We start from the raw sequence: 19,759 nt of genomic DNA, 5'->3' as shown, positions 1-19,759 counted from the left end.
GGCAGGTGGGACTAGTTTTGTTTGGGATTGTTCAGCATGAACTGGTTGGACCGAAGGATCTGTTTCCGTGCTCCATGACTCTACGAAGAATAGTTACGTGAACAAGGTACTGAATAAAGCCCCTCTTGTGGAATTCTGGCAAGGAGCCGAAGACCACAAGAAAAAAGGAAACAAGTTACTATAAAGAGAGGGGCAAGAACTCAAACTCTATGTAAATTAGTATATAATAAAATATATCTTTTGTAATGTGTTTTTGAACAATTCTACAGACAGACAATCAAGGATTAAGCACACCTCTACTACCTTCTTTGTTTCAGCATCATAGTAAATGAAAATTTATTGAAGCAACTGACATGGAAACAAAAAAGTGATTTCATTAGTATTGTAGCCTACAAGGAGGCACTGTGGAACAAGGGGTGCATATAAACATTTAAGTTATAGATTGGATTTTGAGTTAGTGGTCTGTGTATGAAAAAGTTTAATGATTTAATGAGTAATGACTTTAAACCACTGTGTCAGAGAGCTGCTGACTGGGGCCCGCCTGGAGTGATAGGCGAACTTGCTTGTATTTGGACAGCTTTATTATGAGAAACCAAAAAGGTTCGAAGGAATTAGTTTGCTTTTAGTTAAAAAATCAAGTAGTGATTTTAGCTTAGGAAAATCCAGATTGGGAAGCTTTTGGCCAGAATATCTGGCTGGGGTTAAATGCAAGATCAGTTTCTTCTGGAGAAAGCAGAGAGCTCAGAACAGTTAACATTACCTTAGTGTAATGGTTCTCATTTGAAAGTTCCAAACCCGAAGTGTTGCGTAAGAAACCTGAAGTGGTTATTTGAAACTAAAAGTTTGATTGATCAAGCAAAAGGCTAGCAAGCTCTCAAGACTGGAAACCGAAAGAAACAGTTAAGTCAAACTTATCGATGTGACAGAAAAGGGAACTATCTCTGGCATTGGAGTACAGTGAAACTGTAAAGTCACATGACACCAGGTTCTAGTCTAACATGTTTGGATCTTCTCTGCTTTCTTCCATCTCCGCAGAAACTTGATGTCTGCATTAATATACGCAATCTTCTCAGGAGATCCTCTCCACTTTCAGCCAGCAGTTTGCAGTGTCAGTAATAGCCTTGATGCGCAGGTGTCAGTGTTAGACTGGGGTGGACAAAGTCAGAAGTCACACCATACCTGTTGGACTAGAAACTGGTGTCATGTGACTTCTGACTTCACACCCAGTTCAACACCGGCACCTCCTCATCATGTAAAGTTTATGCATAGATGGGATTTCATTCTGTGGCATGTTTCAAAAACATTTAAATTGTGTTACAAGTTGTTAGCCAGCCTGATACAGACAGGAGAACAGGCAGCCTCTGCTTTTTGAATGTTTGCTTAACACAATTTAGCTTTAATGAAAGAGCTACATTAGAAGCTGTTTTTGCGAACCTGATCAGGATTTTTGCTTTTATGAAAAATGGCAATACTTATTCCCATATAAATCATGCACCTTCACTTTACGCCATTTTTGGCTTGAGAAAGGTTTCCTGGGAACGTTCTGCTTTTGGATAGCGGGGGCTACCTGTATCAGTTGGTGACATACTGCTGAAAATAAGATGTTAGCCAGGAGGATGCAGAAAGACAGAGGTACCAGTTGTTGACAAGGGCTAGAAATGCTCAGCGTAAAAAACTGCTGACGCACAAGGGAAAGCAGCTTGTGAACTGAGAATGACCGGAATCCAGGTACTGCTTGGTACTAACTATACTCTGCAAAAAAGAAAGAAAGATGAGGTAATGCAAAAGCCTTATTTGGACAAGGAGCAATGAGGTATTGCTACCCAGGTCACTGGTCCAGAGCCAATGAGGTAAAGACATGCAATAAGCAGATGAGCATGAGCCTGAGCCTGAGGAAAAGGATAAGAGACTACCCTCGGCACATACTGGCAGTGACAATTTCGGATACCAGCCATCACAGAAGCAGACATGGTGAGAGTGAGAGCGTGAGCGAGAGAGCAACAAAGAGTGTCTGGCCAGCGTCAGCCCCCATTAACAGTACCCTAGATCAGGTATTAGCTTTTATATTCTATGACTCAGAGAGCCTCAGAAGACTCTAGTGCGTGTACAAATAGGTTCTAGTTCAGTCTGTGGGGGAAATCATTAGCTTTAGTTAGTAATAAAACATATAAGAAACACGTACATTGTTTATTACATTAATAAAGTAACTTGTGAAGTTACGAGAATAGACAATTCTCTTTGTACACGCCATCAGCTGCAATTGGCGATTGTGGACTCAAACAGACATCAACAACTTTAAAAAGCCTGATGGGTTCTACTTTATGTTCATTTCTTTTATCACTGTTTCATTGCTAAAGTCTAATCTGCAGCATGGTGTACTTATGTTTAATAAGTAAAAAAACTGCACCATTTAATTAAAAAGATACAAAATATGATCTATCAAGCCTGATTTCAGTTGGGAACTGACTTGTCAAGTACACTGTAGTAATATCAATGAGGATCATAACGGTAAGTACACAAATTTGATTCTATCAGAAAATTGCTCTGATTTTCTGCAATTCTGCAAATCTGAGCATTGCAAAGGTCTACTGAGGCTGAATGCAGTATTGTTACTTACCATTTCTAGCCAAGGTATTATACAATCATTATGGAATAAATGGTTGCATGGAAGTTGCCTAACAGATTCTCCAATGCTGTAATCTTCTTTACACACAGGGCATTCTACACCAGAACCTGTCAAGAATGAACAAGTTAAATAATCAATTTCTTTGATCTGTTCCATGTAATTTTGAACTTGAAGTAATAAAAACCAAAGCTAAAAGAAATCAGTTGACCAACTGTAGTTTTTGTTTAAAAAAGTATTTTGTCACAAACTTAGAGTCCCATCTCAAAGGCTCTTTATGATGCACATTTAGCTAAAATAGAATGAGACTTTGCCACAAAAATCAAAGTCTTCCAGTGAACTTCTTAAATTTATCTGTTTAAACTGCAAAATAAGCAGTCCAGTGGGAGCACCATAGGGGAAAAGGTGGGAATTTATCTGTAGCTGAAGATTATTCTGACAGATTAGTTGTCAGCTAATTACAATCACTACATTTTGTGCTTGTTAATATGTGTAACTTGGTTCCTTAACATCTAATCCTACCACCCTGTCTTTCAACCAACCTTAGTATTCATAGCAAGAACGCTACTGATAAAAGTATTCTAAATCAAATCTCGACAGAAGTAAACATACCACAATCCATGCAGACTAATTCAAACTAAACAGCCCAAGGCCATTATCCACAGAATCCACATCCATGTAAACGTGCTGCAACACCTATGTTACAACCAAAAGGTGTACAGGATTGCAATTTAGATGAATAACCAACATGTCTTGCGGAGGTAGAAAATTGGCAAAGCACCACTGTAAGCGTTCTGCATTAACATCCAGGATATTACCAAACTAGTCATCCGAGGTCTAACTTGCCAATGGGATATCAAATGCGTCTCTGGATCCATCTATGAGTAGAACCGCAGAATGCTGTAAGTTTTCAGGAATGGAATCACATATGGTGTACTATCCAATTCCAGGGACATACTATGAACTCCATGGTTGCAGAATTCCACAACACCTGTTAAATATTAAGTGGATTATGTGATGTTATATGGGAGCATCTCAATTTTGTGTTTTATAATTCTTCAAACATTTATAAATAAAAGCTTCAGACAGTGATCTAAATGCTGCATTTCACATCCAATTAAAATATCTTTTCACTGGTTATGCATTATTGGTGGATCATTGGAATGATTAATAGTTCAGAAATTCTATTTTGTCATTTTATGTCAGCCTCAACCTAACATTCATTTTGATTGTTTCATCTGAATCATCCATGCGAACACATTCACGTGAAATGTTCTTTTCTATAGATGAGTAAAGAGTTATAGGAAACAGGCAGGAAAAGTGCAGTCAAGGCCAAGATCAGATCAGCCATGAATTTATGACAAAACAGGCTCAAGCAGCTTTTTGGCCTTCTTACTCAATGTTCAACGGATGAAGACTTAACGGCCAGTTTTAAATTACCTGCAATGATGAAAAGGACGAGTTTCTTCACACTGAAATACTGTCTGGGAACTGCAGAGTGTTTAGTCAATCACCACTTGCCTATGGAGCCAGAGTAATGGAATGAATGTCTACAAGTAAGGATCCTAAATGTAACTGAGTTTGGGCAGTCTCAGTAAAGCCCCCCTTTGAGTCCAAGTGTACAACACAAAACTATCCCGGACTTAGCTTACTAGCACACAAGGACTAGTGTAGTAAATGGGGAAAAAGAAAAAGGTCACTTTGTGGCAGTACAGGGGAGTTAAACTTGGATTAACCTATATTTCAGAACTTTCTTCCATATTTGGATTGGGTGTAGCTGGTCTCAGAGTGCCCAATCTTAACAGAAGGGATAAGGACTGTATTACTCACAGTTATCATGTCATTACATTCTGTGCAATTAAGATCTGTCATTTGCCATTCCCCTTTAACGTCAATGATAAAGAGACACATAGCAGTCTATTTTATTTGGTCAGCCATTCAAGCAGCAAATTATTTCTGGTTAAGGTGCAATTATAGTTAGATAATAATGTAAGAAACAGGCAGAGAAAGCCAATTAAACCTTTTGAGCCTGCTCTGTTATTCAATAAGATTATGTCTGATCTTCTACTTCAACACCATCTTCCTGCACTATCTCCATACCACTTGATATTTCTAATATGTAGAAATCTATCCATCTCTGTCTTGAAGATACTCAACTGAGCTTTCTCAACTGTCTAGGGCAGAGAACCTCAAAGATTCACCATTTTCTAGTGGGAGAGATTCCTCATCTCAGCCTTATGCGACCAACCCCTTATCCAAAGATGATGTGCCCTGGCTCTTAGCCAGAGGGAACATTCATACACACATCCTGCATCTACCCTGTCAATCCTGGTTGGAATTTTGTACATTTGAACAAAAGTACATCTCATGCCATAATCCAGAGAATATAGGCCCAGTTTATTTGGTCTTTCCTCATAGAAAAATCCCACCATTCCAGGATTTAATTTGGTGAACTTTTATTGTGCTCTGCCCATAACAAGTATATCTTTACATCGGTAAGGAGACAAAACTGTATACAATACTCCAATTGTGCGCTTACTAACCTTATACATAATTGCAATAAAGTATCTTTGCTCCTAGATGCAAATTTTTTTGTAACAATGGCCAAAACACCATTTGCCTTTTGAATTCCTTGCTATACACAACACTGTTGCTCAGTGGTTAGTACTGTTGCCTCATAGCATCAGAGATGCGAGGTCCGATTCCAGCCTCGGACGATTTACTGTGTGGAGTCTGCACATTTTCATGTTTGTTAGGGTTTTCGTTGGGAGCTTCGGTTTCCTCCCACTATTCCAAAGATGTGCAAGTTAGGTGGATTGGCCATGGTAAATTCGGGGATAAGATAAGGGCCGAATCTGGGTGGGAGGCTCTTTGGAGGTTCGGTGTTGATTCAATATGCTGGACAGCCTCCTTTCCCACTGTAGGAATTCCATGTTTTTATCTGCCTGGATGTTAACTTTCGGTGGCTTACTGTCATATCTCATTGGGGCAGCATGCTGGAAATCAAGGTCCACTATCCCCAGAATCGCCACATAGAAGCATAGATGATAGAAGCAAGATTAGTCCTTTCAGCCCTTCCAGCCTGCTCCACTACTAATTATTATTATGGCTGATCATCCAACTAAGCACTCTGTCCCAGCTTTCTTCCAATATCATCTGAACCCTTCTGATCCAAAAACTACATCAAATTCCTTTAAAACATTAGTTTTTTCGGCAAACACCACTTTCTGTGGTGGAAGAATCCAATTGTCTAGGTGAAGAAATTTCTCTTCATTGTAGTCTTAAATGGCCAAACCCCCTATCTTTAGACTGGGACCTCTGACCGGGGAATCCAGAACCATTCAGAACATCCTTTTCGTGTTTACCCTGTTCAGTCCTCTTCACATTTTATAGGTTTATAAGAGGTCCATCCTTGCCTTCTAAACTCCAGTGAATACAATCCTTACTAATTCAGTCTCCCCTCACATGCCAGTCCTGACACCACAGGAGTCAATCTGGTAAACATTCAATGCATTCCCTCCAATAACCAGAACACCTTTCCTTAGATAAGAAGTTCAAAATTGCACACAACATTCCAGGTCCTGTACAACCGCTGGAAGGCATCCCTGCTCCTGTACTTGAATTTATTTACTATAAAAGGAAACGTACCAATGGCCTTCTTCACTGCCTGCTTACTTTCAGTGACCGGTGTACACGGACATCCATCTCTCAATCTATTGCCATTCAGATAATATGCCTTCTTACACTTGCTAGGAAAGTGGATAATTTCAAATTTATTTGTCATGCATTTTTTCACTCACTCAACTTGTCACAAAAGTTTTAAAATTATCAATACGCACAAAGTCCCCAATTTACTCGGATAGACTCAGGTTAACAGGAAACATGGATGAACTTTCTGTAGTTAAGGGTCACTACTTATTATGTAAATTGATCCTAAATACAGACAAACAAATATGAACAGTCAATAGTTGAAACTCTAACCACTCATCCCCTTCTACACCCTCCATCCTTGCACATAGACAAACCGACAAAATACATCGGTGTAATGGGTGGATGAAAAAAAAGGCAGGGAAAGTTTAATAGCACCAATCTTCAGGATTCAATGCAGCATTCCTTTGTTTCCCAAGTCATTCAGTTCTCTAATCTTTCCTTTTAGGTTCTCTCACTTCACAGGAAGCAGAGTAACTGGCTCATGAATTATAAAGTTTCTAACATATTGGTTAAAAGCAACAGTTTACAGCCACTGATGGGAAAAAAAACTGGCTTTCTTTAAACATCAGTTCTTTCACTGGAGAGAGAAAGAGTTCACATCATTGATACATCACCACTTATTCCAAATAGATTCTAAGCATAAATAAACAACTATGAACTGTTCATACACACAGGAAAACATTGGTGTTCCAAGTAGAGGTAGAAAAACCTCGTAAGCAGTTCAATGGCCCCACTTGAGAGGGTTTGCTGAAGTGATCTTTTGCTTATCAGATTTTCTGTTCTTCAGTCTCTTTGCCAGGTTATTTTCACTTCTTTGCGGAAGGCACATATGATTAGTACAGTAAATGCAATGGACCTTAGTTACTAATCAAAGGCAACAACATTCAGCAACTGGTGAAGGAAAATAAACTGGCTTTTTTCAGGTCTTGGGTACTTTGCTGGAGAGAAAAACATTCCAGCAGTCTGGAGACTGTTGCCAGTTATGTTCTGGCCACAGGCTCTCCAGCTACCCAGAAACCAGATAGTTGCTGTCTGGTTAGTGACCTTTAGTACCCACAACTATCTCAACCCTACAAGCTAAATCAGTAACTTGTTGTTGACTCTTTACAGACCCCCAACGCCAGACTGTCCAGAAACACAGTCTCCCCCATTGCGTGAAAAATGCAGAATATAAAGATGACTTAGAAGGAGTTTCAGTACTTTGTTTTTTGAAGTACAATTTCTCCCTCAGTCCTTTGGTGTAAAACAATCCTTTTACCATTTCAATCCACAACCAAAATACATAAATATAAGATGATACACAGTCTTTACACAGATAAAGAACCTTTGGTGCTCTACATTCTAATTTGAACCCTAACTCTTCAAAGCTCTTGCTTGAACGTTATTTTTATTCATATTTTGTTAGATTTGCAGGTAGACCATAGCAACTAGATAATTTCCCTCCTATTTAAGTTACTTTCCAGCTGCCAGACATCCATATTCCTGACACTGCACAAGCAATACAGCTTAGAGAAGTTGTAGCCGTGCCTGCAGAGAACAATACAACCCTGGAGACAGATACTGTCTCTTACTCAAAATGAAGATTTATTTACACAATGTGCCCAACTGGACAGAAAACAAAAATCTCAAAATTTCTTTGCCAGCATGAAGTCCATCTTTCGGTCACACACCTGGATTGGCTTCTTCATTTATCAGGCTGAACGATTGGTTCAATGCTTTTTTGCCAATGCTGTGTTGGCAATACTAGTTAACTGAAAATCTGAAAGCAGATTTCAGGCTGCATAAACTTTGAGGTTTAATACAAGCAATGAAGTTCAAAAACAAGCATGACGACATCTTGCTGGGTAGAACATACGCACAACTTAGGAAGCTAGCTCCAATTTTTTAAAATATAAGTTACATTTACCAAATAACCATTGATCATCACCACAATAAAAACTAAATTAACTATTGTAAATCTACTTTCTGCACGAGCTTACTTAATGCTGTATCGTATGCATTAATGAATGGCTTGTCTGTTTTAGTGTTGTTTTCTAACTCAATTCACCACTAATCAACATGACTTGCATCAGACCATTTTCTCAACACTTAACAGCAGCCAAAGTAAAGCAAATATGCTTGCAGTATCAAATTAAAGCATGTGCATAGATGACTTTTAATTTTTCTCAACACTTCATCTCCTCCACGTTATGTACCATTTCCTGGAAATTAGGTTAAGATCATATGGACTTAGATTTTCCTTTTCTGCAAAGTATTCAACCAAATAATTCAGTTCTGGAATATTAAACTGGACATCAAAGGTAATATAAGTTATTTCACTCTACATTATACTGTAGCATCAACATTTTCATGTCTTGGATAATTCTCCATGCAAAGTACTTGGTTCATAAACCAGAGCCCAATGCTAGAAGATTTGGAAAAAATATGCTGTTGAGTGAAGACTGCATGGTTGTGTGTCTACAGGCATACATTAGGCTGCTTTTGCACATAGCCTCAACAGTCCTCATCATTACTGAAAGTTAACCAGCAGAACACAGAAGCCATACAAAGTCTTTGAAAACAAAAAATCTCATACGTTTCAAACCAATTTCTACCAAAATATAAATATTTCATGTGTTCAACTGCTTTATCTGAAGAGGATGTCCATTTTACTGCACAGAACACAATTTGAAATAACTTTTTTTGCATGAAGCCAGAAAGATCAAAACCATCCCATAATTGAAACATGACGAAGCTGTATCATTTGATCACACAATAATACAAGCTCTATACTGTAAGTTTGCTCACTGAGCTCAAAGATTTGTTCTCAGACGTTTTGTCACCATGCAGAGTAACATCATCAATGAGCCTCTGTTGAAGTACTGGTGTTCTGTCCCACTTTCTATTTATATGTTTTGGTCAGTGTGGTGGGTGATATTACTTTCAGTTCTCTTTCTGAGGGGTTGATAAATGGGGTCCAAATCGATATGTTTGTTGATGGAGTTCCGGTATGAATGCCAAGCCTCTGGGAATTACCGTGTATGTCTTTGTTTAGCCTGTCCCAGGATGGATGTATTGTCCCAGTCGATCTGGTGTTCCTCATAGTCTGCATGCAAGGATACTAGTAGCAGTGTCTTTTGGTGGCTAGTTGGTGCTCATGTATCCTGGTAGCTAGTTTCCGGCCTGTCTGTCCAATGTAACGTTTGTTGCAGTCCTTGCAGGGTACTTTGTATATGATGTCCATTCTGCTGTTTGTCGGTACAGGATCCTTTAGGTTGATTAAGAGCTAGGAGAAAGTGAAGACTGCAGATGCTGGAGATCAGAGTTGAAAAATGTGTTGCTGGAAAAGCGCAGCAGGTCAGGCAGCATCCAAGGAGCAGGAGAATCAACGTTTCGGGCATAAGCCCTTCTTCCGGATTCCTGAAGCAGGGCTTATGCCCGAAACATCGATTCTCCTGCTCGCTGCATTGATTAAGAGCTGTCTCAGTGCGTTGGTGGGTTTGTGGGCTACAATGATGCTAAGGGGCCGGAGTAGTCTGGTCATCATCTCAGAGACCCCATTTACCAACCTCAGAAAAAGAACTGGAAGTAATATCACACACACACTACAACAGACCAAGACAAAAATAGCAAGCGGGACAGAACACCAGCGCTTCAACGGAGGCTCATTGATGACGTGACCTAGCATGGCGATGAAACGTCTGAGAACAAATCTTGCAGTTCAGTGAGCAAATTTACAACCTGAACCACAAATCTTCACAAAAATCGCACAAGTTCCGTATGTTGAAATCGCAGCAGCAGGTTTGTTGGTCTATTTTATGGAGGAGAAAAATTAACTAGGTGGTTGGTTACTGGTCTGAAGTACACCCACCTACATGCTCATCTGTTATTTCTACCGTAGGAAGTGTCTTGATTTTCTCTTTGTCTGCCGGAGGTGGGCCAGTATTTTCAAACTGGTTCAGAAGCTAGAGGAAGAAAACAATTAATTAGAATGTAAATGCTAAAGCAGTTCAAGTTTAAAGTATTCAAACAGAACATTATCTGTGTACCACGTTGCACTATGTACACAGGCACAGGGTGCACTTGCTAAGGGCTCTTGGGAGCACCTCTCAAAGCTGCAACTTTCATTAGGTGGAAGGACACGGGCATTATCTTCGCGCTCTTACCCAAGGCACAAACCTATGACTGAGCATTCTCTACTCATTAATGTGTTAAAATCCCGCAGTTCTCTCCGTAGAACCAACCTCTAGTACACTGACTGCTGAGATTCAAAATGTCTTCACCTCTAAAGACACTCAGGGACTCGGATTAAACGTCAGTGACAACCACATCCCAGGAATAAATGTAAGAAAATTGCCAAGCTGCTTAAAAGTTTTCACAATGTTCTGCAGGTATTTACAATCTGTTCAGCTGATCACTCAAAATGATTGGCATAAGAAACGTGACTTTCTTTGGAATATAGTAAAGCCAGCATATCTTCCAATCTACAAACGCAGGTTAACAGCATACTTGGCACACCAACACGAATTAAAAAACCAAAAGAAATATCTGGAATGGATAGTGGCTCAATACGCTATCCAAAATAACAGTGCAGATTTTTGTTTTACTACACGAAGCAGAAATTTTGACAATGTAATGAAAATAATTAACCCAATCTTTAAAATTATACTTTTGGAACAGATGAACCCAGGGCACAACTTAGTATAGAAGATTGTGAAAACATATAGAAATCAGTAAAAGATGACTAAAACAAAAAAAAAACTTGATAATGAGAGAAAACACCAAAATAAAGTAAAAGCCTCTACAAGCATATAGAAAAGTAAGAGAATAACTAAAGCAAATACTTGTCCTTTAGAAGATGGGAGTTCTGTGGGAGTTATGAGAAACAAGGAAATTGGTCTGCAGGTACAACTAATTAGGTAGGCAAATAGAATTTCTCCTTCATTGCTAAAAGGATTGAGTTTAAAAGCAGGAAAGTTTGCTGAAGCCACACCTGGAGCACTGTGCGAAGTTTTGATCTCCTTTGAGAAAGGATGTACTGGCACTAGAGGTGGATGCAGAGGTGGTTCACTTGGTTGATGCCGGAGTCGAGCAGGTTGGCTTACAAGAGGAGACTGAGTAGACTGGCATTATATTCATTGGAATTTAGAAGAATGAGGGGGGATCTTATAGAAACATATAAATTACGAAGGGAATAGATAAGATAAAAGTAGAGAAGATGTTTCCACTGGCAGGTGATACTCGGACAAGAGGGCATAGCCTCAAAATTATGGGAAGCAGATTTAAGACTGAATTGAGAAGTAACTTCTTCATCTAGAGGGTTGTAAATCTATATAATACATTCCATGTTTTCACTTACTAAAAATTAAAACCATGAATTGCTGGATCTGCTGAACTTAGAATTCTGAACTGGAAAGATTTCAGTGTATAATGAAACATATTTACATAGCTTTAACACTTTTACTTCTGTCAATTGCTAGGATCACATCTTATATCTATTGTCTTACTATATTTCCAACATGAACAAGTTGCACTAACCAGATTAACTACCTGTGTAATGATTGTGTCCAAGCCATTGGCTCCCCATGCATAATCCATTGGATTTGAATGTAAGACACCCCTATAAAGCACAGAGAAGTTTACATTAAAATATGTTATACAAGGAAAAGCTAACCAAATTTGTTGTCTTGTCAGTTGTCCAGTTAAAATAGAAAGCAACCTTCTTCCCACTCCCTCACCCATTTCACCTGATGCTAAAGTAATGGAAACTGCAACTCAGCAAAGCGTTAATTTCCACAGGATGATCCAGATCAGATAGCATTGCTGTTTGACAAATACATTAGAACATGAATCTTCACAAGGACAGATTAATTTTTCAACACTCTAATTTCTCATCCTAATTTAATTAGGTCTGCTAGCTCAACTAATAGAATCAGAGAACTTCTCGCGGTCTGCACAGTTCAACAGCATGTCTTTCCAGATTTATCAACCAAAACATTTGACAATTCATTATATAAAAGAAACTTGTTTCAAAAAGGAGGTTCTTTAAAGGGTACATTTAAAACTATTCATCTCTAAGGTTAACTATTTGGATCAAAGCAACACAGTCCTATTGAAGTACGCAGCCAAGAAGGTCCCCTAACCGAGCCAACCTCGTAGATATTAATGGATACATTGGCTGGCACAGCCTAAAGCATGGTGCACATGCAGTCAAGGCCAGGAACAGTTAGGATGATTGTGGATGTTAATATATACTGAATCTCAAATCCAATTGGTATTTGTTTAAGATGCTTTAAGAAAATACTTGGACTTGGATTTTCTCATGATCACAACATGTACCAAATTTTAAGCATTCCAGCTTTGCAGAGAATATTTTCCTGCACGTTTTCTTGCTTCCTGCAGCATATTGTAATCAAAGATGCATGGGAGAACAATTAGAAATACAACAGCTAATGTTTTCTGCAATTCAATTCAGTGATGGCTTTCAATCATTGCAGTATTTAACGTAAATCAGAATTCCTCACTTCGCCCTTTTGATCTTCAAAATGGATTCAGGTGAATGGGACAATCACCACGAAAATGCAAACTCCGTGAAACAACAAACCAGAAAATAAATGGTAATGGAACTGACAAAAGACTGTCAGCATTGTTTTACTTAATAAATTTTAGCTCAATGACAACTGCCCTGTGGAGACATTCTGTATTGCCAAGAGTACTAATTTACTGTTAACTAGAAGCTTGATTATTTCTTAGCAATCAGAACTCAGTATCCAGTTCAAATTTCAGATCTTCCTAGGAATTTACAGATCTAATTTCCTGTATGATCTGTGTTCCAATAATAACCAATAATATAGATGCACCACTACTCCAGGAAAATCTTAGCCATACAAGAAGTGAGAAATAAATTCCAAATCAATTTGACTTCTCATTTCAGATAACTAAATCTATTCAAATGGGCACAATGATGAATGACAAAACATCCATACTTCTTCATAAATCTTTTCAGTATTTTTGCAACACAGCTTACCATGGACCTAATCCCAAGTTTGGCACTGCTGTAGGTGCAATGATTCCATTAACCAATTGTTGAATAATTCTGTAACAAAGAAAAGACAAGTTTGAATGGAGACTTATTTTAAAGTACAACGTGGGAAGCAAACAACTATAGGTTCCATTGAAAGATTCAACATATAACACCATAGAGTTTTCCTAGATACCACATGCATCAAAATGCAGCTCCATTTTCAAGTAGAAATATAATCCAAAATGCAGTTGTAGCATTTGGAGTGCATGTTTTTAATTCAATATATATTTGCTGTGGTAAAACCCTTGCAACAACTCATACCCAATTTTCACAAAAGCAAGCTTTATTATAAGTTATGGTGCAAGATTTAACCTCAGAAATAATTTTTTCCCCACTGGTTTAATTCTAAAATTCCAAGAAAAACACTTACCCCTCTAGAGTTGGCACTCCTTCATTTCGTGCTGTAGGACGCCGTGATGGAAACCTGGGTGCTCTGGGTTGCCTAGAGCTATATCGTGGCCGTGACTGGTGTTCGCGATCCCTCCTATTCTCAGAATCTCTATTCTCTTCTGAGGTCTGGTTAGTTCCAAAGGAAAAGGGGTCAAAGGGATCATCCAGAATGCCGAATGTAAACTGTCCATAACTACCTTGTGGTAAGGATAGCAAGTGCTGGTCCAAACCCTGGAGTAAATAACATTTTTAAAGGAAGATTAGAAATAAACATTTTCTGGTCATCAAAAAAAAGTTTTCAAATTTCCATTTGGTCCTCACTGATACATTTCCCAAATATGGTTATGGAATCTACTCCTAGGCTCCTACAGAAGGTTATATTATTCCCAAAAGCTGCTGGTTTTTGCTTACCCTAATTACACAATGTTACAAAAGGCAATGCATAATAGTTTTCCCACACAACTGCAAATTAAAGACAAGGAGACTATCCCTATGGGATAAGTCTTGGATGGTTGATACAGAATGTGCCAAAAATTGGAGAATTGGCTCGAGCTGAAATTAAATTGTTTAAGAGAAGAGCATATATTAAAGCACACAGCACTCAGATTATCATGGATAAAGCACAGTCCCAAAAAGATGTTGATATGCAAGAGCATTTTTGTATCATTCACAGTTCTGCCAGTAAATCTGAACAACAGTCAAGTTAAAATTTATGTTTTCTATATCGAATATCACATTTGGCAAAGCTGATACGCTTTAGATAAATGTGTGCTTACTTGAAACTGCAAATAAACAAAAACTAAAACAGGGTATTTTTCACCTATTATAGGCCAATTCTATTTTTGTTTAAATTATGGACTTGATTCAATATATTTTATTAGTAGTTCCTGGGTTAATTTATTGTTGAATAATCTGATCAAGCAATTGCACCTAAATATATTAATACAGAGTTGGTGTCTATTATGCGTAAACTTACAAAAATGACTTACGCATGTTGGGAACACAATGTCTTTTAGCAAAATTATGGAGTAGTGTTAGTTCTTAACTATCAATTGTGAGTACACTCACCCTTACAGAGTACAGAAGATAGGTGCAGATTTTAAATCAAAAGGAGACTTGATCTAGTTACAGATTCATGCTTTTCTCAAAAAGTAAAAGACAAAGAAATGCTGGATGATAGCCAAACTGTCATATTATAATGCACTTAAGCATATGATGCATGTAAAATAGCCAGTATTGAAGTTCTAAATTTCATTCCTTCTTTAAAAGGCTAATTAGCTAAAAACAACTTAGCTGCAAATGCAGTGCTCATTCCAGAAGAGAACAGTATGGAAAAAAAACTGGGACTTTGCTTTCACCAGTAACATTTATAAAAATTAGCTAAGAACACGGTCATCAAACAATCACCTCCTTATATTTAGCAGCTGCATAAAACTTCCTTCTTGGGTTAATCTTGACAAAATTTCATCTGACAGTAATCTTCAGCTCTAAACATGCCCCAAAAATAATAGTACTCTATGTGGAAACAAGCATTTCTCCAAATTTCAATCATATTCTTGAGGAGCAACATACTAAATTTACAAACCATGAATCTTTTTACAGATACTGCTCTGTGCTTGTCCGCTTTTTCCATTTCACCCAAATAGCAAAAGTTCAATTGTGAACCTTGATGTATGGCAGCAAGTTATTCAGAAATAAGAGTCTTTGTCAGTGTCCTTTGCTGTCCTTACCAGATGGTCTCATAGGTGTAATTTGGGCAGAGGTTATTAAAGAACAAATTAAAAACAAACAAGTAAGGCTAACTTAAGCACTCTTACAACCAACCCCGATTCAAATCAACTTAAACTCTCTGAACAAATAGTATCACATACAAGTTCTCTTTGGTCTAACATTCTACAAATAGCAAAAATATTTTGCCTTGTTGTATATTCAATTTTATATAGAGTGAGAGGATTAGAAAATTGCCAAAAGAAACTTTATTTAAGGAGGGAAGGAGACAAACAGGTAACCATAGAACAGTTAGCTGTCTGTTACTGGGGAAAAAAATGTTAACATCTATTATAAACAATGTAACAGCAGAGCATTTAAGTATACATATGATCAAGTAGAGTCAGCATCGATTCATAAAGGGAAATCATACCCAAAAAATTTACTAGAATTATGTGAGGTGGTAACAAGTAGGATAAAGGGGAAGCAGTGGATATTTGGATTTTCAGAAAAAAAAAAGTGTTTGATAATATATCACAAATTAGGCTGCTTAATAGGATAAGGGTCCATGTTACTGGAGGCAGAAAATTAGCATGGGTATAGGATTGGTTAACTTAGAACAGAATTAGGAGAAGGGAGGCGTTTTCAGGATGGCAAACTGTAACTAATGGTGTGTCATAGGGATCATTCCTGGGGCCACAATTATTTACAAAATATATCAAATGATTTGGATGAGGAAAATGAATGTTCTATAGTCAAGTTTTCTGATAAGAATCTACAAAAGGATATAGATAGGTTAAGCTAGTCCGAAACTTGCTTGATTGAATGTAATGAGGTAAAATGTGAACGTGTGTACTTCGGCAATGAGAATAAAGGAGCTGAATATTACTCAAGTGGAGAGAGATTGCAAAAAGCTATAGAAGAGGCACTTGACAGTCCTCATCCAAATAAATCACAAGCAGCTAGCATCCAGTTCAGCGGAGAATAGGGAAGACAAATGCGTGTTGGCCTTTATTTCAAGAGAGGATGGAATATAAAATTAGGGAGAGCTTCTAAAACTATATAAAAAAACTAGTCAGACTACAGCAGGAACACAAACAACTTTGTGCACCTCACCGGAGGAAATTTATACATTGGAATCAAGTCCAGTGAAGGTTCACTGCACTGATCCCAGGTGTGGAGAGACAGTAATGAGCAGCGATTGAGCCTGGATTTGTTGGAATTTAGAACAATAAGAGGCAACCTTGTTGAAATATACAAGATTCTTAGGCATCTTAACAAGGTAGATGCAGAAAATTTGTTTTCCTTGTGGGATAATTCAGGACCAGAGGACATGATCTAAGAACAAAGGTTAGACATTTAAGACAGAAATGAGAAATTTCTTTTTTCAGAAGGAAGTAAATCTGTAGAATTCTTAACCACAGAGGGCTGCCGAGGCTGAGTCTTTAAGTATATACAGGACTTTGACAGACATTTTTAAACAGTAAAGAAATAAAGGGTTATGTGGAAATGTCAGGAAATTTGATTTTAGGATCATTGGATCAGCCATGATTTCATTGAATGGTAGTGTAGACTCAGTGAGCTGAATGATCAACTTCTGCTCTCTCTTATGGTCACATTGTAAAGTGCATAATAAGACTTGGCACTGGTTTGGAAATTTAAGTTTTAAAACATGGAAGCATGCAACAGCTGTGTGAAGGAAGTAACTGACTCAAGTTAAACATCCTCCATGTAATTCAAAGACATCAAGTCCACATTAGCCAACAGCATGTGACTAAATATCTTGTATCTTGTTTGTTCATATTGCAAAGAGCTGGAAACTGTGCACAAACCAGATGGACTGCAATAAAAAAGCACAGCTCTAAAATATTAGATTAAAAAATTGAATATGCAGAACTAATGTAAAATATCAACTTGAATTATAAAGGCCAATGTAACTTTTGCATATTAAGTAAAACTAAAGATACCTCAATTAAGAAGCAAGTCTGTCAATGTAGCTCTACTTTGCACATTAAATCACAAATGATTTAAAAGAGCCAGATTTCATAAAGGAAAACATTTCTGTTCTATCAATGTATGTGGTCTTCATACATGATTTATTCAGTAAAATTATGGTTCAGTTTAAAGATCTACAAAGCATCAGTTGCCAACCTTAGATAGCACCAAAATTAAAACACCCTCCAATGGTTAAAGATCAGAAAATCAGATCAGAAACCAACAAATTATCAAGGATGCTGACTTAATACCATTCTTGTCAACTTGGGAAAAAATTTGTTAGAGGAAAGGTGTTGAGCAAAGTAACTCTCCAATGGACATTGGAAACTCAAATCAAATGACTCAATTGGACTGATGCACATCTATGTCCAGTGAACTTTGAAAGTGGGTTGGGATGCCAGATTGATTATAGACAATTTTACTTTAGTTTAATAATGCAAAATAAAATAACCAGCGAGAGCATTAACCTTTAGTTGGCAGCAATATTGTTGGTTGCTATATTCCTCCATGGAATCTCATGTGCTGCTACACTGTAGTAACTTACGAATGCTCATGCAAGATAAGCACTTGACCGTCAAATCTCATTGGCTTAGCAACTTGAACACATGTTGTAATTTGACCTAGAGAAACGTAATCTAAAGCATTTTCCTGAAGCAAATCAAAGAATCGGAAAGATAACTGAAGGCTTGGTAAAGTACAGGTATTAAAAGGAGAAGAGGAAGATCTAGCAATTTAGAGAGGTAATTTTAACATATCTAGGGCCTAAATGATTGAGTAAAAAAATCACAACACCAGGTATAGTCCAACAGGTTTATTTGGAAGCACTAGCTTTCAGAGTGCTGCTCCTTCATCAAGTGGTTGTGGAGAATAAGACCATAAGAGACAGAATTTATAGCAAAAGATTAGAGTGTCATGCAACTGAAATGATATTGAACAATCCAGGTTTGCTCAATATGTCTTTTCAGTTGAATGACACTGTAAGCTTTTGCTATAAATTCTGTGTCTGATGATCTTATACTCTAAACTACCTGAAGGAGCAGCGCTCCGAAAGCTAATTCTTCCAAATAAACCTGTTGGACAAAACCAATTGATGTGCAAATTCAAAACTTTGTCCACCCCAGTTCCTCCACATCATGGCAAAATGATTGAATGCAAGGTGAAGGAATTACACATGCAAAAGTGGACAGACTTGATGGAAACTGGAACTCACGGACAATTGAAATGATTGTAGACCGTTATAAGTTAACAAAGGACGAGGACATGAAGGGAGTTGATTAGGAGAATGTGTATTTTAAATGTAATGCATTGAAACCTGGAGACAATGGAATGAAATTAAAGCAAGGGCTGAATATGATATGACTGACCTTCAAAACAAGATGGAATGTTAGGAGACAGTAGTTGTACTGTTTTTGTGTTTATTTTCTTTTTATTATACTAATATTTGTTACGGATTGTAAATATATTTATTGGCAATTTTTTTTAAACTTTACAAACATATAAAAGTATTGAAAAATACAAAAAAAGGTAACAGAGGCAAAGAGTCATAGACTCAGATGAACAGCATGGAAACAGACCCTTCAGTCCAACCCGTCCATGCCGCCCAGATATCTCAACCCAATCTAGTCCCACCTGCCAGTACCCAGCCCATATCCCTCCAAACCCTTCCTATTCATATACCCATCCAAATGCCTCTTAAATGTTGCAATTGTACTAGCCTCCACCACTTCCTCTGGCAGCTCATTCCACACACGTACCACCCACTGTGAAAAAGTTGCCCCATAGGTCTCTTTTATATCTTTCTCCTCTCACCCTAAACCTATGCCCTCTAGTTCTGCACTCCCTGACCCCAGGGAAAAGACTTTGCCTATTTACCCTATCCATACCCCTCATAATTTTGTAAACCTGTATAAGGTCACCCCTCAGCCTCCGATGCTCCAGGGAAAACAGCCCCAACCTGTTCAGCCTCTCCCTATAGCTCAAATCCTCCAACCCTGGCAACATCCTTGTAAATCTATTCTGAACCCTTTCAAGTTTCACAACATCTTTCCGATAGGAAGGAGACCAGAATTGCACGCAATATTCCAACAGTGGCCTAACTAATGTCCTATACAACCGCAACAGGACCTCCCAACTCCTGGACTCAATACTCTGACCAATAAAGGAAAGCATAACAAACGCCTTCTTCACTATCCTATCTACCTGCGACTCCACTTTCAAGGAGCAATGAACCTGCACTCCAAGGTCTCTTTGTTCAGCAACACTCCTGAGGA

The 19,759-nt window shown here is 38.0% G+C and overlaps 1 protein-coding gene across 2 annotated transcripts in view; it reads right to left on the bottom strand.

The window, feature by feature from the left end:
* rnf126 (ring finger protein 126) overlaps positions 1-19,759 on the bottom strand; it is a 49,475-nt gene that overhangs the window by 4,791 nt on the left and 24,925 nt on the right. Inside the window, exons 4-8 of one of the 2 annotated variants that reach the window (XM_043721270.1) lie at positions 13,768-14,018; positions 13,341-13,409; positions 11,852-11,933; positions 10,185-10,278; positions 2,618-2,733 (exon numbers count right to left, since the gene is read on the bottom strand). In XM_043721270.1, the coding sequence (XP_043577205.1) occupies positions 2,618-2,733; positions 10,185-10,278; positions 11,852-11,933; positions 13,341-13,409; positions 13,768-14,018 (612 nt within the window). The remainder of the gene's footprint in view (positions 1-2,617; positions 2,734-10,184; positions 10,279-11,851; positions 11,934-13,340; positions 13,410-13,767; positions 14,019-19,759) is intronic. The other variant, XM_043721271.1, reaches the window with a different exon arrangement.

The sequence above is a fragment of the Chiloscyllium plagiosum genome, chromosome 31, assembly GCF_004010195.1.
Source record: "Chiloscyllium plagiosum isolate BGI_BamShark_2017 chromosome 31, ASM401019v2, whole genome shotgun sequence".
Classification (NCBI taxonomy): Eukaryota; Metazoa; Chordata; class Chondrichthyes; order Orectolobiformes; family Hemiscylliidae; genus Chiloscyllium; species Chiloscyllium plagiosum.
The sequence above is the reverse complement of the archived record's forward strand: the minus strand, read 5'-3'. Positions and strand labels throughout refer to the sequence as shown.